The following is a 19,275-nucleotide window of genomic DNA, read 5'->3' as shown; positions in this document are numbered from 1 at the left end:
TGCATTACAGAGGAAGTGAGCTAGAATGATATGAAGTAGCTTTGGGAGACTGAGATGCTTAATGTTATGACATTACACATTTTTCTCTGGATCAGCTCTGATTATGATTTTAAAGAAGAGTTTTTTTCTTCCTCCCAAACTTTAAGAAGATGAAAATCATAGTTAATAGTTAGAGGGTCTGTGTAAGAAAACGAATTTTATAATCTGAATTAAAAAGCTCTCATCCATTTTGCCATTATTTTTTTAGGAGTTACTATGAAGCCAATGATGTTATTTCAGCTATTAACATAATTGAAGAAGCTTTCTCAAAGCACCAGGGCCTAGTCTCCATGGAAGATGTCAACATTGCAGCTGAACTATACATTTCTAATAAACAATATGACAAAGCTTTGGAGGTAGGAACACTTATGTGTTTCTCTGTTAGGTTTTGAACACGTTTCTGTGTTCTAGAAATTCTTACAAATTGACAATTCCCCATTTTAGTTATATATATTAAATTACTTATATTTTAAATTATATATTTAAAGTCTGTATGGGCACATTTAGATTTTATAATAGTCCTGTATGAAATATAAAATGTAGTTGCCATATAATAAAAGCTATTGCCGTTATCATAGGTACTAGATATGTCTGTCTTTCAGGGTAGCAGGACTCAGCAGCCAGACTGATTGCTATGATTCATTTCTTAATCTGTTGGGAAAATTAGATTGGTTTGATATAGAGAAATTATGTATTTTCAGTTAAACATTAGTTAATATGATATAAAAATGTTAATATTTCACAGTGGTGCCCTATTTTAGAGAGACATACTGTTGCTTTTTATAGCCTATTTATGTTTTGTAAGGATTATTTGAATTAACTACAAATCTTTGCATTGTGAAAAGGTTTTTCATACATACCTATCATATTATTTCCTTTTCTTCCCCCATTCTTTTAGGTAATTACAGATTTTTCTGGAATTGTGCTAGAAAAAAAAACTACAGAAGAAGGCACTTCAGAAGAGAATAAAAGTTGTAGTTTCCTGTGCATAGGAGAGTGTGCGTAATCCTCTCTTGTTCATAATGTGGCATTTTGAAATTGATAGTTAGTGTTCTCATAACAAGTTTTCCCAAGGAGCAATTTTTGTAACAGAGATTCCATATCTTTTCCTTGTGAGTATTCACTCACAGGTAATCTATTTTTTTTAAAAAAAAGTGTTTTCAGTCCCTTTTATTTCTCTATACATCCATTTGAACTTGGCATTTGTCATTGACCCAGGGTCCTGATAGTGCTATGTGAAAAAACGAATGAATTACCGAGCACCTTATCAAAAACCTTTAGAACTGAAGCAGTTTACTTTTCAAAAAGGGCTTAAAATGCTCTCTACTAATTTATTTCAAACTTAAGCATTGAAAAAATTCTACTTGAAACATGAGCATGGGCATAAAATGCTGCTTCAGACTTAAGCACACTATTTTACTTTATCCCTTTCTCAGCCTCTTTGTAGTGAAGACTAAAAAGAGGCTTTTGGATTCAAGAAGAAAAAGAGAAAGTTCATGTATCCGTATTTGTCACTTTTGTTTTTTAGTTCTTTGTAGTTTTGATAGAAGGTGTGGGAGTTTATGTAGGTTTTCAGTAAGCGGTTAAGGTATTAGGAAAAGAATAGGAAGGATAATTACTACCAAAGGACAGACCGAAAGAGGTGTAAGAACCTAGAACTAGAGTTGGCCAAACTTAGAATTGACTGTAGAATCATTTGCTTTGAGTGAAGTAAATGAGATCTTGCATAGAAGGTACAGTTTGCTTCATTTGCCCCACTTTCTAAGATTACATATAGGAACTTTTTGTCTGTCTGTCTAATCCACAGCTGGTGAGAATGTTTCCTGCACTATACCGGATGGTGTGCCAATAGATATCACAGTGAAGTTGATGGTCTGCCTTGTACATCTCAACATCCTTGAACCACTTAATGTAAGTAACATTAAGATTTGTACTTAAGATACTTTAGATCAAATCTACAATGTTTAGATAACAAGAAATTTTAAGTTGACCCTAGATTTCATATTAATAACCAGGAAGTCACAGTAAACATCAGATTATTTTGTGTGAATGTCTTTTAAAAGCTAAGTGTTTGGAAATGGGCTTATAATAATTTGTTGTTCTTTTAAAATGAGAATAATCCAGAGATCAGAGTGTGGGATTGGGCCTTTTAGACAATTGGCAGTTTCTGACAGCTGTTCTCTTTTGCCGACTTTGGACTAAGTATATCATTGAATAAAAAAATGTATTGGGCATCTACTTTGCAGACCTTAGGATAAAGTGTTGAATATAATATACAAATCCCTGTCCTCATGGATCTTTTGTTTTAATGGGATTAGATAATAAAATAAATACATAAAATATAGGATGTTAGTTGGTGATCAGTGCTCTGGAGAAAAATCAGAGAAGAATAGGGAATACTGGGGGTGGGAGGAGTTACAATTTTATTAAATTGGTCAAGAAGAGCCTCCCCTGAAAAGTGACATTTGAATAATGACCTGAAGGAAGTGACGAAGTAAGCCAGGCAGGAACCGGAGGGAACAGCTTTCCAGAAAATCAGCAAACACAGAGGCCCTGAGGCCTGGGCGTTATTGACTTGCCAGAGGAAGAGCACAGCAGGTCAGTGTTGCCCTAGCTCCTGCAATGCCTGTCTTGTAACAGGCCTTCGGAAGCAGTGTGCTGAATGAGTGAATGACGGCAGTATGAATTCTTTTTAATAGAGACTCAGAAATGAATTTAAAAAGTGATTATTTAAAGCTGTTTTTATTAAGCCTTTCTCCTCTTAGATTTGCCTCAGATAACTTGTATATATGTTAAAAAGAGAGATATAAGTAGATGAGCGTATTTGCAATGACTGTTTGACTTCCGGCTGTTAATTGTTGGGGTCTAGCCTCTCTTGACAACACTCGTGGAACAGAATCCCGAAGACATGGGAGACCTCTATCTCGATGTTGCTGAAGCTTTTCTGGATGTTGGTGAATATAATTCTGCACTTCCCCTCCTTAGTGCGCTAGTCTGCTCTGAAAGATATAACCTCGCAGTGGTTTGGCTTCGGCATGCAGGTAATACTTTTTTGTAGGAAGGAGAAGTTTTAATCACATAAGCAGGCAAGAACTTATTTCCCCAAGATGGTAATAATTATTATAAAATGTTAATGTCTTAGTGAAAGTGTCTCTGGTTTCAGGGCAGTTTTTTGAAAGTCAGTATTTTAAGTTGTCTTGGTTTACCGCTAAGTGATTTTCCCTCACTAATATATTGGAGGAATGATTCACTTAATGGTACCAGAGTGAAGTAGAAAGACTAACATATCCCTGTTAAAAATACCTTAAATACCTGTCTTTTACCTGTCTTAACCACAGGCTCTGGTTTCTAGTAGTAGATTGTCAGACTTGGGATGCAATCTAATTTTTGAAGAGCTTTTAAGGATTTATGTTTAATGTTATTTTGAGGAAAAAAAAGTTAATATATTTTCAATGTTCTTTGAGCTGAAAATATGCTCTAGATTGGATTTTATATGTCATTTTATTTCATTGCATCTAAATCCACAGTAATCTGAAATAAATCATTTAGAGTAGGAAAAGCAGCTTGGGAAAAACAACTAAATCTCTTACAGAAATGTATGAAAGCCAAAAATATTCTCATAGGATTTCCTATTGAATCAACATAAGAGATGCATTAAAGTTTGAATAGTCTTTGTTTCCAATATTGCATGATGGCAGAAAGTTTTTTTTTTTTTTTTTTTTTTTTGAGGTACGCGGGCCTCTCACTGTCGTGGGATCTTCCCGGACCGGGGCACGAACCTGTGTCCCCTGCATTGGCAGGCGGATGCTCAACCACTGCACCACCAGGGAAGCCCCAGAAAGTTTTAATATTTTCTTAAAATATTACATAATGGCAGAAAATCCTCTATAACTAGAGTAGCATTGATTGATATTCTGGGATATTTTGACACATATCACAGATATGAAATGGCAAAGAGAGCACTTAATGATTAAGATAGCACGTTACTATTTGGATGAGTGAACATGAATACAAATGTAATACCATCATAAAAAGTTACATTATTTGTAGGTTTTGAATTTTAAAGACATGAGCCAGGAATTGAAGTTTTTATTGCCTTCCATAAGGCTGTGGTATTTATACTGCTCCTGTTACTAACAGTAGACATTTTTAAATCCTCTTTAATTATGATCGTGATACTGATACATGCTTTTTCCATGTTGAGCCTGTGTAGCTTGAGATAAGTGGAAGGTAAAACCTCAGAATCATCTAAAAATCATAAAGAAATTTGGAACAGTAGATAAGAAAGATCATTAGAGGAATTTAATGCTTGTAACATAATAACAAAATATCTTTTAAAGTGAGAAGTGAAAAATAATGAGAAATTCCATCACGATGATCCATCCACATTTAGTAGTCTTCCTTTATTACCAAAGTTTAACCTAAAGATAGTGATCAGGAGATAATTTGAGAAATCTGAGATTTGAGAAAACAATTGGAGGCAAAATACCATCTTATAGGAGATCATTGCAGTGAAAAGCAAAGAGGTGAAAGGGCTTAGATTAGTGAGTGCTGTGGCTATTAGGGTGGAAAGAAGAAATGCTTACCAGGAATTCATCTTCAAGTTCAAATGATAGGACTTAATGATTGATTGGCATAAAGTGTGAGGAATAAGGCCCAGTAGCCTCACTTCTGAGAACTTATCCTGAGGAAATAATTGAGTGAGGTGAGGGGAGGTGGTTTATATTGGAGATCACAAAACTCAGGAGCCTGGCATGTAACAAAAGTGAATAAAGTAGGTAAGTGAGAGGCCCAGGGCAGGGTGAGAACTGGAGACGCCCGTCTGAAGGGTGCTGCTGTTTCTCAGCATGGCTGATGCACCAAGTGGGAATGAAGGGACTCGCTGTTGCCAAATCCAGATTTTTCAAAAGAATCCAGTAACTTGGATTTCATAAAAAATCCTAGCTTTTAAGAATGTAGACAATTCACTGTTTTTAACAGCACTGTGGCCTAACAAGGCATATCTGTAGGTTAAACTGGTCTGCCAGTTTGTGAACTCTGGCTTATACACATGAAGATATCTACTGTGGTGTTATTTATTAGAGTAAAAATTTGGGATAACCTAAATGTCAAATAATATGGTTAAGTAAATAAGCAATTTAATTGAATATTATAATCAGTCAGAATGCCAGTGAAGGCATGGGAAAATGTTGAAAGCATAATAGTAAGTGAATAAATCAGAATACCAAATTCTGTGTGTGTGTGTGTGTGTGTGTGTGTGTGTGTGTGTATATATATATATAAAAAATATATACTGATTACATCCTTGTAGCATAGATAGAGATTAAAAGGGATAATTGTTTTAAAGTACTGGAAGTATGCATATATTTCTTTCTTGTTATAATTTGTTTGTATTGCTATAATTTCTTTTAAAATGGAGAAATAATTTTGGCCCGCTTACAAATCTGTAGTTCATATTAATGCTTTATTTTAACATCATTTTAGAATGCTTAAAGGCCTTAGGCTATATGGAGCGTGCTGCCGAAAGCTATGGCAAAGTGGTTGATCTGGCCCCCCTCCATTTGGATGCAAGAATTTCACTTTCCACCCTTCAGCAGCAGCTGGGCCGTCCTGAGAAAGCTCTGGAAGCTCTGGAGCCAATGTATGATCCAGATACTTTAGCACAAGATGCAAATGCAGCACAGCAGGTAGGCCATGTAACATAGAAAGAAGTTTTTCTCGGTGGATTATGTTTTAGAACTTTTTCCTCTGTTAAGGATGTCCCTACAGCTTATATCCAAGTTTTATTTTAGTGTATTAAATTCAGTGTTCTTGAAAAAGTGATTTTGAGTCTTAAGTTACAGCAACTTAACATTATGATTGTTAATGTTATAATTTATAGTTTCTAAAACATTGGATTTTAATTATTGTGAGAGATCATAAAGCAAATGTTCTTAAGGTTTGGTTTCTAAGACAAAACTTTTCTATGCAAACAAAACAATTTACAACAAAGGAATCTTGTCACACTTATTATCATGTGCTTATTTACTTAGGAACTGAAGTTGCTGCTTCAACGTTCTACTCTGTTGTTTTCACAAGGCAAAATGTATGGTTATGTGGATACCTTGCTTACCATGTTAGCCATGCTTTTAAGGGTAGGTAATGATCTTTCTTTATATTAGCCTTGTTGACTTTTTAAATGTTTAGAATTTGGTTTAAACATAGATTATAGCCATTTCGTAATGCTCTTTTACTCTGTTAAACTCAAACTTTTTAAAGTGAAAATCAGATAAAAGAAGACTTAGAGATTAATGGTATATAATTGAAAGTTCTACATGAAAGTGTAAACTTTACTATGGATTGTACAATAAAATCTTTGCTAGTACATATTTAGAAAAATGAGAGCCATCATGGTATCAGTTATTGGCTCTGTAGACACTGCCACGTGCCAAAATTGTTCACTTTGCAAAAATGTTTTCCGGATATGACATCCTTTCTGAGTCTGGCTTTTTTGCAGGTAGGTGGCTGTGTGTGTGTGTGTGTGTGTGTGTGTGTGTGTGTGTGTGTTATAAACTTAATATGAATTGCTTTCTTTTTCCTTACTAAGGTGAGTAGTGTGACCCAGATTGCTTTGTTAAGGAAAAAATAAGTCTATTCATTCTCTTCTAGGCGTTTATATACACAATGACTGATCTTTTTTTTGCCTTACTAAAGAAGCTTTCAGGCACACCTGTGACACTTGTTTCCCATAGATTTTCTCTAAAAAATTATGTGACTAAAAAATCTCATTTATCATCTTTAATTCAGGTAGCAATGAATAGAGCCCAGGTCTGTTTGATATCTAGTTCCAAATCTGGAGAGAGGCATCTCTACCTTATTAAAGTGTCAAGAGACAAAATATCAGACAACAATGACCAAGAGTCAGCAAATTGTGATGCAAAAGGTAATTACCTTCATTTGCTTTGTTGCACAAAACTTGGCTGAGTTGGAAAAAAAAACTCATGAAGTAATACTTGACAATAATCTAATTGAAAATATACCCTTTTTGAATAAAATGATATTTTCTAATCTAGATCCCTCAGGTAAAATAAACTCTTTTGGTGTTTTTAAAAAAGAAAGAAAGGCTATACGTAAATACTTCAGTTTAAAAAAATTAAAAGGCAGGCATCTGCTTAGATCCTTCTGTGAAAAAACTAAAACAATCTTTTAATTTTGACTTTTTAAGAGGAAAATATACCCTATTTTAAGAAATTTGTGATGATTAGATGATAATACAGATTGCTTTGTCTAGTCACTTCAATTACATATATTCCATTCTCTGTTAAACTTATTTTTGACAAATGTAGCAATAGTCATAAAAAGTCTGAAAATAAGTTGCTTTGACCCAATCTCAAGTCATGTGACTTTGCAAGCCATCTATTTTTAGCTGAAAAAGGATCAAGTATGTTGGGTGAGGTTATTAGTCAGAGAACTTTGGAAGAGACCTAGGCTATAAACTAGAGATATCAATCTAGCAGAAAATTTTTTCATTGTTAATCAGGTCCACAGATACTAATTAAATCATTGTTTACTGACATGGCAGTATGCAATGGACAGGGTTTTAGAATCCACAAGAGCTGAATCTCTGTTAAGCACAATATAAGGACATAAGCAAGATGTCGCGGGGGAAGAGAGTCAGAGGATAGGAGGGTGGGCTCAACTGCTCACAATCTAGCCTCAGAGCCCTGCCATCTCTCCAGTTTATTGATTCTGGGCTTATCCCAGTGGCTTCTGCCTCTGCAGACATTATTTTGGACTGTTTCCTTAACATATTTTTCTCTGTATCTGACCCAGGCTGTTTTCTCTTTCAGTATTTCCTCATTTCAGGTCCATTGTTGGTTTTTCTTAAGCTCATAAGGTTTTTGTTTTGTCAGTTAATTTCATCATGGTGGGGATCACATTACACCAGTGCATCATGGTAGGATTATCTACAGCTCTTTATGTTACATGCATCTTTGTACTGATTTTTTTCACTCAACATTTTCTCATGTTCTGTTCTCTTTGTAGCTGTTATATTTAAGGAGTGTGTAATATTCCATTGGATAGCAGTTCCATAATTTAATCATTTCCATATTATTTTTTGATTATATGGTTGCTTTTGACAATTTTCTTTTCTAAATAATACCATAGTGAGCATCCTCATGCCTATAGATTTATCCATATTTCTGAGTAGTTGTTTAGGATAGATTCCCAGGAAGAGAATTACTGGATCAAAGACAGTAAAAAAAATTTTATGGCTTTTGGTATTTTTCAAGGGCGATAAAGGGAGGTTTCTTACAGACAAATAAGAGAAGATTTGTTAAGTATGAATTTGAAGTCCTTTGCTTAGCAAATATTTGAATGCCTTGTAGGTGTAGAATCCCATATCTGACCTCAATCATGGAAAGCACACTCGCTCTGGAGGAGCATATATTCTAGCTAGCACTGAGAAACACAAATGAAATAGCTGGACTTTACAATCAGAAATGAGAATTACCTAGGACTGCAGGTTGTTAGGTAGGCAGAGCAGAGGGGGGTCATGTTGAGGGAGTGGAAACAAGCAGCTCCCTCCTTCTCATCATTGTCAGAAGAGTGTTGGCAAGAATTCAGTCCCATAGGGCCATGGTTATTAAATTTAACCCTAAATTTAACCATTAAAATTGGTCATGTGAATTTTCTTTCTAATACTCCTATTTCTGGAAGTGCAGTGTCCTAACTGATTTTCATTGGTCTCATTTTAGCAATATTTGCTGTACTCACGAGTGTTTTGACAAAAGATGACTGGTGGAACCTTCTTTTGAAGGCCATATACTCCTTATGTGACCTATCCCGATTTCAGGAGGCTGAGTTACTTGTGGATTCTTCATTGGAATATTACTCATTTTATGAGGACAGGCCAAAACGCAAAGAGCTAGAATACTTTGGTCTCTCTGCTGCAATTCTGGACAAAAATTTCAGAAAGGCATATAACTATATCAGGTGATTTTCCAATAACTTATTTTAATTAGATTCTTTGATGGAGCATGTATATTTACTTTCACGTAGTTTCTCATGTCCAGGATTTAATAAGCTGTTTTATTTTAACTCTTGTCACTTACAGATTAATTTGTTCATTGATGATTCTCAGAAGCAGTATATGAGAGCATGCATTCTCATTTACTTAACCTCTTGTGCCTCAGTCTCCCCATTTATTGTGATAAAACAGGCATCATAATATTACCACCTTATAGGATTACTGTGAGAGTTAAGTGAGTTGTCATATGTAACACCTTTTAACAATGTCTGATATACATTATTATTATGCAGTGTTCATTGTTCTGCAGCTGTGAGAGTGGGCTGGGAGAGAAAAGGTGAAACTTAAACCTCTTGATTCTGTTTTGTGGTTTAAAAGTTTCGTTGAAAAGCAGAAACAAGATGTAGAAGCACTACATCCCCCTTGTTGGGGGCAGTGCATTTCAGTGTTGGTGGGACACCACTGAAAGGTTTCAGTCTTAAAAATCAGGAAGATTTTTCTTTTTACATTATTTTTTACCCTCACCCTCTTTCTGCAATTTTAGGATAATGGTAATGGAAAATGTCAATAAACCCCAGCTCTGGAACATTTTCAATCAAGTTACCATGCATTCCCAAGATGTACGACATCACCGCTTTTGTCTCCGTTTAATGCTGAAAAACCCAGATAATCATGCCCTGTGTGTCTTGAATGGACACAATGCATTCGTATCTGGTAGTTTTAAGCATGCACTTGGTGAGTGTCCTGGCATATGACTTTGTCTCTTTCCCTCTGCCTTAGTTTCTTTATCTCTGAAATGGAGATAATAATTGGACCTACCCTGTAGATTATTGTGGAAATTAAATGAGTTAATATAAAGTACTTAAAATAATGCCTGGCACATATAGTAAGTGGCTATAAGTGTTCTCAGTAACTATAATAATTAATATTTATTTTTCTTATGATGCTTTGGTTTCAAAAGGTTAAAGTAGGTCTTTAAAGTAGGACTTTGTTTTTTTGAATGTTTTTTTTAATTAATTAATTTTGGCTGCGTTGGGTCTTCGTTGCTGCATGTGGGCTTTCTCTAGTTGCAGCAAATGGGGACTGCTCTTCGTTGCGGTGCATGGGCTTCTCATTGCAGTGGCTTCTCTTTGTTGTGGAGCACAGGCTTCAGTAGTTGTGGCATGCGGGCTCAGTAGTTGTGGCTCACAGGCTCTAGAGCACAGGCTCGGTAGTTGTGGCACACGGGCTTAGTTGCTCTGCGGCACGTGGGATCTTCCTGGACCAGGACTCAAACCTGTGTCCCCTGCATTGGCAGGTGGATTCTGAACCACTGCGCCACCAGGGAAGTCCGAAAGTAGGACTTTAAAGCTCAACAACTCTCCCTGCTGAGGCTTGTTCGTTCTCAAAATAATTTTCATTAATTATGGATGCTTTGCTACCTGATTTTAATTTGCTATAGTAACAAAGAGGAACTTAAGATTTGCTGATAGTTCACTCCTTTAGGACTGTGGTCCCGAACCTTTTTGGCACCAGGGACCAGTTTCATAGAAGACAGTTTTCCCACGGACCAGGGGTGGGGTTGGGTGGAGGGGGGTGGGGGTGGGGATGATTTTGGGATGATTCCAGTACATTACATTTATTGTGCACTTTATTTCTATCATTATTACATTGTGATGTATAATGAAATAATTATACAAATCACCATAATGCAGAATCAGTGGGAACCCTGAGCTTGTTTTTGCTCGCCACTCACTGATAGGGTTTTGATATGAGTCTGCATCAGTTGATTTATTATGGTCTCTGTGTAGTCAAACCTCTCTGCTAATGATAATCAGTATTTGCAGCCGCTCCCCAGTGCTAGCATCACTACCTCAGCTCCACCTCAGATCATCAGCGATTATATTCTCATAAGGAGCATGCAACCTAGACCCCTCGCATGCACAGTTCACAGTAGGGTTCGCGCTCCTATGAGAATCTAATGCTGCCACTGATTTGACAGGAGATGGAGCTCAGGCAGCAATGGGAGCGATGGGGAGTGGCTGTAAATACAGATGAAGCTTCACTTGCTCGCCTGCCGCTCACCTCCTGCTGTGTGGCCCGGGTCCTAACAGGCCATGGACGGGTTGGGGATACCTGCTTTAGGAGACAAGTCTTTTTTTTTTTTTCCCTTTATTTATTTATTTACTTACTTATTTACATATACATATATCTCTTCTTTTTCAAATTTTTTTCCCATTTAGGTTATTACAGAATTTTTTAAAAAATATTTCTTTGTTTTATTTATTTATTTTTCTTTTTTTGGCTGCATTCGGTCTTAGCTGCGGCACATGGGCTCTGCGTTGTGGTGTGCAGGCTTCTCTCTAGTTGTGCATAGGCTCCAGGGCATGTGGGCTCTGTAGTTTGTGGCACACAGGCTCTCTCGTTGAGGTGTGCGAGCTCAGTGGTTGTGGCGCGTGGGCTTATTTGCCGCACAGCATGTGTGGGATCTTAGTACCCTGACCAGGGATCGAACCCACGTTCCCTGCATTGGAAGGCAGATTCTTTACCACTGGACCACCAGGGAAGTCCCCTATTACAGAATATTGAGTAGAGTTCCCTGTGCTATACAGTAGGTCCATGTTGGGTATCTGTTTCAAATATAGTAGTGTGTATATGTCAATCCCAAAGTCTCAATTTCTGCTTTGGTACCCTAAGTTTGTTTTCAAAGTCTGTGAGTCTGTTTCTGTTTTGTAAATACGTTCATTTGTATCTTTTTTTTTTTTTAAGATTCCACATATAAGCAATATCATATGATATTTGTCTTTCTGTGTCTGACTTACTTAGTATGATAATCTCTAGGTCCATCCATGTTGCTGCAAATGGCATTATTTCATTCTTTTTAAAGGCTAAGTAATATTCCATTGATATGTACCACATCTTTATCCATTCATCTGTCAGTGGACGTTCAGGTTGCTTCCGTGTCTTGGCTATTGTAAACAGCGCTGCAATGAACGTTAGGGTGCATGTATCTTTCCAAACATGGTTTTCTCCAGATACGTGCCCGGGAGTGGGATTGCTGGATCATATGGTAGTTCTATTTTTAGTTTTTTAAGGAATCTCCATATTGTTCTACATAGTGGCTGCACCAATTTACATTCCCACCAAGAGTGTAGGAGGGTTCCCTTTTCTCCACACCCTCTTCAGCATTTATTGTTTGTAGACTTTTTTGATGATGGTCATTCTGACTGGTGGGAGACAAGTCTTTATATTAAGATTTATTTACATAGCTCTTACTAATTCTAATTAAACTCAGGGAAAATTTAATCATTTATAGGAAATTTCTGTAATAAGGAATCAGGAGCACACAAGTAGAAAAATACCTAACCAAAAGTTTAGGTGAGACATGTATCTCCTGCTGCCTGAAAGCTAGTGTTGCCAAGTTCGCTTCTGAATATACTGTGATTTTGGCTGTTTAATCTTTCATGTTTCTTTGTGTATGGCTGCTGTTTTTATAGTTGTTCAGCCAGTAATCTTGAACATCAGACACTGAAACTTTCCTTCATTGTGTATGCTTTTTTGGAATTGTTAGTTTAATATTAAGAAAATATAAAATAGAGATTTTATTTTATTTTCCTATATTTAGAAACTTTTACACTACACAAAAATAGGAAGTCCAAACGGCAGGCTACCATCTGTGCTGCTAAAGAGATTTTACAGTGCTGTGCCTTCTGGAATAGAAGTTTTCTTATCTATATGATAAATTAGAGATCATACATTTATAAGAAAAATTTGCTTAAATTCCTCTGTCTCATACAGTTAGGCATTTGATATGAGACAATTATATATATAGAATACATGGACTTCACAAAACCATGAATTCTTATTTTATTATTAGATACATTTAGCTCTTCTCAGGAAAAACAAAGTAGTTGCTATGTTTGGGAAAATAATACCCATAACCTAAAAAACAAAACAAAACTATGTTTCTTTTTCTCACCTCCATGATCCATCACATTGAATTTATAAGATAGGTCTCAATTAATTTTATGAAAGAATTCACCAAAAGACACATTCCCCCATTGGCTTTAAAAAGATTTAAGGTCATAAGATATATTTATGATCACAATTGATACATTGTTTATTTTGGAAGTACTGTTCTACATGGAAATGTCTTAACTGTACCTTAAAAAAGTTACTTTTATACTCATATTTAATCTTCATGGTCAGGATATACTCATGGGTAAATCCTTCTAATTTTGTTATATGTTATATATTATTTTAAAATTCAAATTAATGTGCACCTGGTTGATATTTTTAAATTTTAATTAATTAATTAATTAATTTTTGCCCGTGTTGGATCTTCGTTGCTGTGCGCAGGCCTTCTCTAGTTGCGGCAAGCAGGAGCTGCTCTTCACTGCAGTGTGTGGGCTTCTTATTGCGTTGGCTTCTCTTTGTTGTTGAGCATGGGATCTAAGCACGCAGGCTTCAGTAGTTGTGGCACACGGGCTCAGTAGTTGTGGCTCAGGGGGTCTAGAGCACAGGCTCAGTAGTTATGGTGCACAGGCCTAGTTCTCCGCCACATGCGGGATCTACCCAGACCAGGGCTCAAATCCGTGTCCCCTGCATTGGCAGGCAGATTCTTAACCACTGTGCCACCAGGGAGGTCACTGGTTGATATTTTAGAATGTACTCCTTGCATATGTTAAAGTAACAGTAACGTTTGTTTACCTTAAAATATATTAGAGTGAGTGTTGAAGAAATAAGGAACTATGTTTCTGTCCCACCATCTGACATCACTGTTCATTTTTCAGGACAGTATGTGCAGGCCTTTCGCAGCCATCCCCATGAACCTCTCTACAGCCTCTGTATAGGCCTAACCTTTATTCACATGGCATCTCAGAAGTATGTATTAAAGAGACATGCTCTTATTGTGCAGGTAATTCATTTGGATTCCTCATTACTTGATTTTATGTTCTTTAAAAATGAATACACTTAATGCTTTTGTTACTCTGCTTCAAAAGTAGCACCTGCTTAGCACACATGTTGGGAGTACCCAACACCTATCCCTATGTTCAGCACTCATGGACCAACATCTAGGGGTACTCCTGGCTAAGACTTATGCAACCATGTAGAAAAGGGTGCGCAGCCAGATCATAAATGAAGACGACACAGGCAGAATCTTAAGGAACCCTGTGCAGACTTCCTTATATTCTGGAGCCTCAGAGGCTTCCAGCCTTCTAGGTCCTTAAGATTTTTTAATTAATTTAAAAAATATAATAATATATACATACAATAAGTATGAATACGTGCCTGTGTGACTGTTTCCTTACATCATCACCACAGTGTGCTCTTTTAAAGTCTTTTTAGTTCGTAAAGCAGTTTGAAATTACCTTTTTGTTTTCTTGTTTACTTTTTTACATAACTTGTCTCCTCTAGTAAAAATATAAACTCCAAGAGATCAGAGATCTTATCTGTCTTGTACACCCCTGTATCCTCAACACTTTTGCTTCTATTTCAGTTTTTATGTTTATATATTTGATGCATGTATATACCTGTTTTTTAAGTAGTTAGGAAAGGAAAGAAAACGTTCTCTCTCTCAGATTTTTGTCTTTAAATTTCTCATTTTTAAATAAGAAGTTAAGATATTTCTGAGATTGTCTGCTGTTACTTAACAGAGAACCATGTCAGTGGAGTAGAGGTCATATTCATGTACTCAAATGGGTTCATTTATTGTGCAGAAAGTATGATTTGTTTACTGAGCATAATTTTTATTCCTAGAATGTATTAATTCTAAAGAATTCCTTAATTTTTATTATGAATTTATGAAGGAAAATTTGTGACCATTTATTACATAGCAGATCACCCAGGAAATTTGCATTTTATTTTCTGTACGTACAAATTAGTTGACTTACTCTTAACTCAGGTAATATATTTATTTAATTACTTACATCAGATACTTGCACCTTGCAACTTGAAGCTTTGCGTGCATGATAAAAGTTGAAGCTGCATTAAAGGGGAAAGTGAATACAAAAAGAAGTGAAGAAGCAAGTTGCTTTTTGGACACTGTGACACACAGGGAGCCTGCATCATCACAGTTAGGCTCTGAAATAACCAGTTTCTCCATAAAACTATTGAGTCAGAAGTTTTCAGAGGGAAAAAAAAGCAAGTTTTTTAAGGTTAAGAGGTTATTAAGGTTCTGAGAGGTATATAAAGGGTACCATTTACCCAGAAAGGTTAGATATGCTCAAGTGAGTTCGCTCATAAGGATGAAACTTTCTGAATTGTCATTGTAAGGGCTTGGATTTTATATTTTTGTCAAGTTTTTAGACATGTATCTCAAACCTAAAATTTTACTGGCCTCTAATGCCACAAAAGCCAACTTGAAACCATAAAAATATATATTCTGTGTGCTTATAGATTACAGATCTTTAACAGCTAGTTGTAACACTTGGCTTTGTTTTCTATGAATTCTTTTGTCTTTAGTTTAAAAAAATCTCTCTTCTACACCTTCAGAAGAGATATTGACTATATTGTCATATGACACTACACCACAGGCATATATTCTTTTAGGGTGGCACTGTCTTTCTGAAAAAAAAGGTTTGTATTCCTGTACCTGGCGCATACTGTCAAACGAGTGAACTATTGAATTATTTATCTTTTTCTTTTTGGTAGGGCTTTTCCTTTCTTAATCGATACCTCAGTCTACGTGGGCCTTGCCAGGAATCATTCTACAATTTGGGCCGTGGCCTTCACCAACTGGGGCTGATTCACCTTGCAATCCACTATTATCAGAAGGCCCTGGAGCTCCCTCCATTCATGGTAGAGGTATTGTATGATTTACTCTAAAAACTGAGGAGTCACCTCATTTCATCTGTAGATAAGTGCAGTTAGCTCAGTGTAGTGGTCCAGACAGTGAAATTAATTGTAGCTTATATATTAAAATATATTTTCCCTTTATTGAATGCACTTATTTAATTATGTTCAGCAACAAGTAATTCTTTGATATCCTGGCCTTAATGACCTGATCAGCAACCATGTGGCCATATATGACTTCTGGTTATGGCCATTTCAGTTATCCTAAGATAGCCCCTGTGGTTAACAGGTGTGAGATGGTAGACAGGAAGCCTGAATATCGAGTAATGTAGCCATTATTCATTTCCAAGTTCAAAAGTGTAACTAACATACTTCTTTATAAAAATGAAAGACCAATATAAATGCAGTTTTGTTTAAGATAATGTAATGTAGGGTGAAGTGTTGCCAATACTATGATAGTCTGTGTTTAAAGCCTGATTTTTAATTTCTGAAGGAAAGTATGTTTTCACAGTTAATTTTTTTAAGTTGCACTCATAATCCCCACATTCCCTCACAACTGTTTTCTATTACCCTTGTTCAAGTTTAGCCGTTAAGCAAATGAATACATATTCTTACAGTTATGCTGATGAAATACATATACTTTTGTGTTCTTCATTTCATAAGTACTTTATGTATTGCTCCTTAAGCTTTATAGGTATCATTTTTCATTGTTGCCGATGTTTTTTCAGTTGACTACAAAATTTTGCATGGGGAAGATTAGGAACATAGATCTAATCTATTCCATTGAGTTCATTGCTTTGTTATTTAAGTAGAAAAAAAGGTAATAACACTCATAAGGTAATCATTATAATCAATTTGGTGTATGCCCTCCTAGACCTATTCTTTATATGCCTTTCTGTTATATAGTACAGGTATTTTTTTCCCATCTGGTCATTTGTTTTATGATTTTTTTTTTTGCATGCAGAAGTTTTACATTTTTTATGAAGTCATATCAATCTTTCTCTTTATAGTTTCTACTTTTGCTGTTATACTTAGAAGGGCCTTTCCTACCCAAGATTATATTGTTGTATTTTTCAACGGTATTTTTCTTTTATGGTTTCACTTTTTTACTCTTAAATCCTAATTCATCTACAGTTCATTCTGCCATGTCTTGCGGATGAAACTTTTTTCTTTAACTTATTGGTTACACATTTAAAAATATTTGATGATACAGTTACTGTAACAATTAACTGAATCAGCATTACCTAATAAAAATTTAAATCCAAGGTATATGTCTAGTTTTATAATTTTTTTTAGTATTATGAATTTTAATAGTTTTTTGAACACTTACAAAACTATTTATTTGCCATAAAATTGTCCTGGTTGTCAGTTTGAAATATAACTCATTCATATATTTTTTCCCCCTAGGGTATGGAAGTTGACCAGTTAGACTTACGAAGAGATATTGCCTACAATTTGTCTCTCATATATCAGAACAGCGGGAATATTGGAATGGCTCAGAAGCTTTTATATACTTATTGTTCTATATAAAGCCCCTCAGCTGGGTAAGTAGCTTGGGCAGCTGCTGTGCATGGACCAGTATTTTCTGTCTCAGGGCTTATTATTAACCCAAAAATGGACATGATAATTTCAGAATTATCCGTGTATTTCATTTTTAATATATGATAATAATTTTTTGGTAGATATGCAAAATTATCATTCCTGCAAGAATTTTATATTGGTCTGTCATTTTCCGTTACCATTTTTTGGTAAGTTGTCCCCCAAGCTGAAATGGACAGTATTAGCCATTGAACCAGCATAGAGTTGAATACATTATTTTTTTCACACCATTTATTCATTTGTGTATTTAATACTGTATATTAAACACCTACTATGTACCAGGCACTGTGATAGGTGTTTGGAATACAGTAGTGAGAAAGATATTACCTCTCAATACAGTTCTTTAAATACAGACCTTGAGCATATATTTATTTGAAAGAAATGTTTGCTACATTTCTACATATATCATTGTTGTCAGCCATCCATTTCTTAGTGCCCTGTTACTATTGCCATTAGTTTTTCAAATACATAGAAAAGGAGGTTGCTTAGTAGAGGAAAGACAGATTGGGACTCTTAACATCAGCACAATTATGTAATTCACTTAGTTCCTTGCAAACTTATTTTAAATGGTTATGTGGTAGGAAGACAAGTAATGGAGTTAATCTTTTACTTTTCACCTGCATGTATCTTAGCCATAAAGACTGAGAGCTGGGAGGCTGGGCTTAATTCATAGCAAACTGCTCTGAGGCAAATACAAAAATGCATTATCAATGTTTGGCTTTCTGACCAAAAGAAAAAAAGAAAAGGTGACTAGGTTCAATAGCCATGACCTGGTTTTCATTTCAAGATCACTAGGAGTGTAATAGGAAGACTAGGGAATTGTATGTATGGAATAAGGTGTTACTGATGAAGTCGAAACAGATAAAAACCTTTTACGTATCTCAAATATTACATATTCTTGGATCTAAGATAACAGTACTTGTTAGATATACTTGGTTTAATAAGAGCTTTTTAGAGTTTCTTTGTAGGGGGAAACAAATACTATAATAAATGTACATATGGATTATAAGACCCTGTCCAACTGTGGGAGGAAAACAAGTATGAGACGTAGGATGAAAGAAGTACAGTGGGGGCTTTTTAGGAATTCTTACCACTGTTTACACTGTATACATAACTTTGTAGTTGAGAAGCAGAATTTGTATGTAATAAGTAAATGTATGGTGCACTCTGTATGTGTGTATGTGTGTGTATATATAGAATTTAAATAAACTTTATTTTTGTAATTAAAGTTGTTTCATATGCTTATATATATATTTTATTTCATGCCATTTGCAGGTAATAATAAAGCCGACTGTGATAGAGTGATCAGGTAGATTTGTGTCTTGGAATCCTGTGGAGTTGAGTACTCTGTGTTCAGAATTTCTCTCTTGAATTAAAGTCACTGTGCTGTAACTCCAGTATCTGCTGAATAGCCTTGGAGGACACAATAAATCTCTCTAGCAGTCTTCTAAGAAAAAAAAGCTGATAATTGCATGAGTTTGTTTAACATTTAAAATCATAACTACCATTTGCTGAGTGTTTTTACTATGCTACTGTGTTCTAAGTACAGTGCAGGATATTTTAGATTCATTAACTCTGATTCTATCGGAGAATCACCTGCAAGGTAGGTGTTGTTGTTATGATCATCCCCATCTTATTTATGAGATTAAATACCATGTTCAGGATCACTAGCAAGCTACTCCTTGCTCAGAGATGTTCCTTTGGAGGAACATACTTGCTACAGTTCCAAGTAACAACATAAAAATTGAGCATAAATTTACTTTAGAAAGAAGGAGATGAGCAGTTATTTTTTCTATCCTCCAGGCCTTCTGCCTATTTTTTTTTAATTAAAAAAGTTTTCATTTTATTTTTCC

The 19,275-nt window shown here is 35.5% G+C and overlaps 1 protein-coding gene across 4 annotated transcripts in view; it reads left to right on the top strand.

The window, feature by feature from the left end:
• GTF3C3 (general transcription factor IIIC subunit 3) overlaps positions 1 to 18,650 on the top strand; it is a 30,648-nt gene extending 11,998 nt beyond the window's left edge. Inside the window, exons 7-18 of one of the 4 annotated variants that reach the window (XM_049712138.1) lie at positions 248 to 395; positions 938 to 1,037; positions 1,847 to 1,950; positions 2,909 to 2,993; positions 5,524 to 5,726; positions 6,072 to 6,177; positions 6,830 to 6,961; positions 8,778 to 9,015; positions 9,594 to 9,784; positions 13,822 to 13,946; positions 15,683 to 15,835; positions 17,231 to 18,650. In XM_049712138.1, the coding sequence (XP_049568095.1) occupies positions 248 to 395; positions 938 to 1,037; positions 1,847 to 1,950; positions 2,909 to 2,993; positions 5,524 to 5,726; positions 6,072 to 6,177; positions 6,830 to 6,961; positions 8,778 to 9,015; positions 9,594 to 9,784; positions 13,822 to 13,946; positions 15,683 to 15,835; positions 17,231 to 17,353 (1,708 nt within the window). In that variant the 3' untranslated portion in view covers positions 17,354 to 18,650. Of the gene's footprint in view, positions 1 to 247; positions 396 to 937; positions 1,038 to 1,846; positions 1,951 to 2,908; positions 3,081 to 5,523; positions 5,727 to 6,071; positions 6,178 to 6,829; positions 6,962 to 8,777; positions 9,016 to 9,593; positions 9,785 to 13,821; positions 13,947 to 15,682; positions 15,836 to 17,230 lie in introns of all 4 variants that reach the window. The other 3 variants (XM_049712137.1, XM_049712136.1, XM_049712139.1) reach the window with 3 other exon arrangements.
• The last annotated feature ends 625 nt before the right edge of the window (positions 18,651 to 19,275 follow it).

The sequence above is a fragment of the Orcinus orca genome, chromosome 7 (genome assembly GCF_937001465.1).
Source record: "Orcinus orca chromosome 7, mOrcOrc1.1, whole genome shotgun sequence".
In the NCBI taxonomy this organism is placed as follows: domain Eukaryota; kingdom Metazoa; phylum Chordata; class Mammalia; order Artiodactyla; family Delphinidae; genus Orcinus; species Orcinus orca.
Note: the sequence above shows the minus strand (reverse complement) of the source record. Positions and strands in the feature narration are given on the sequence as shown.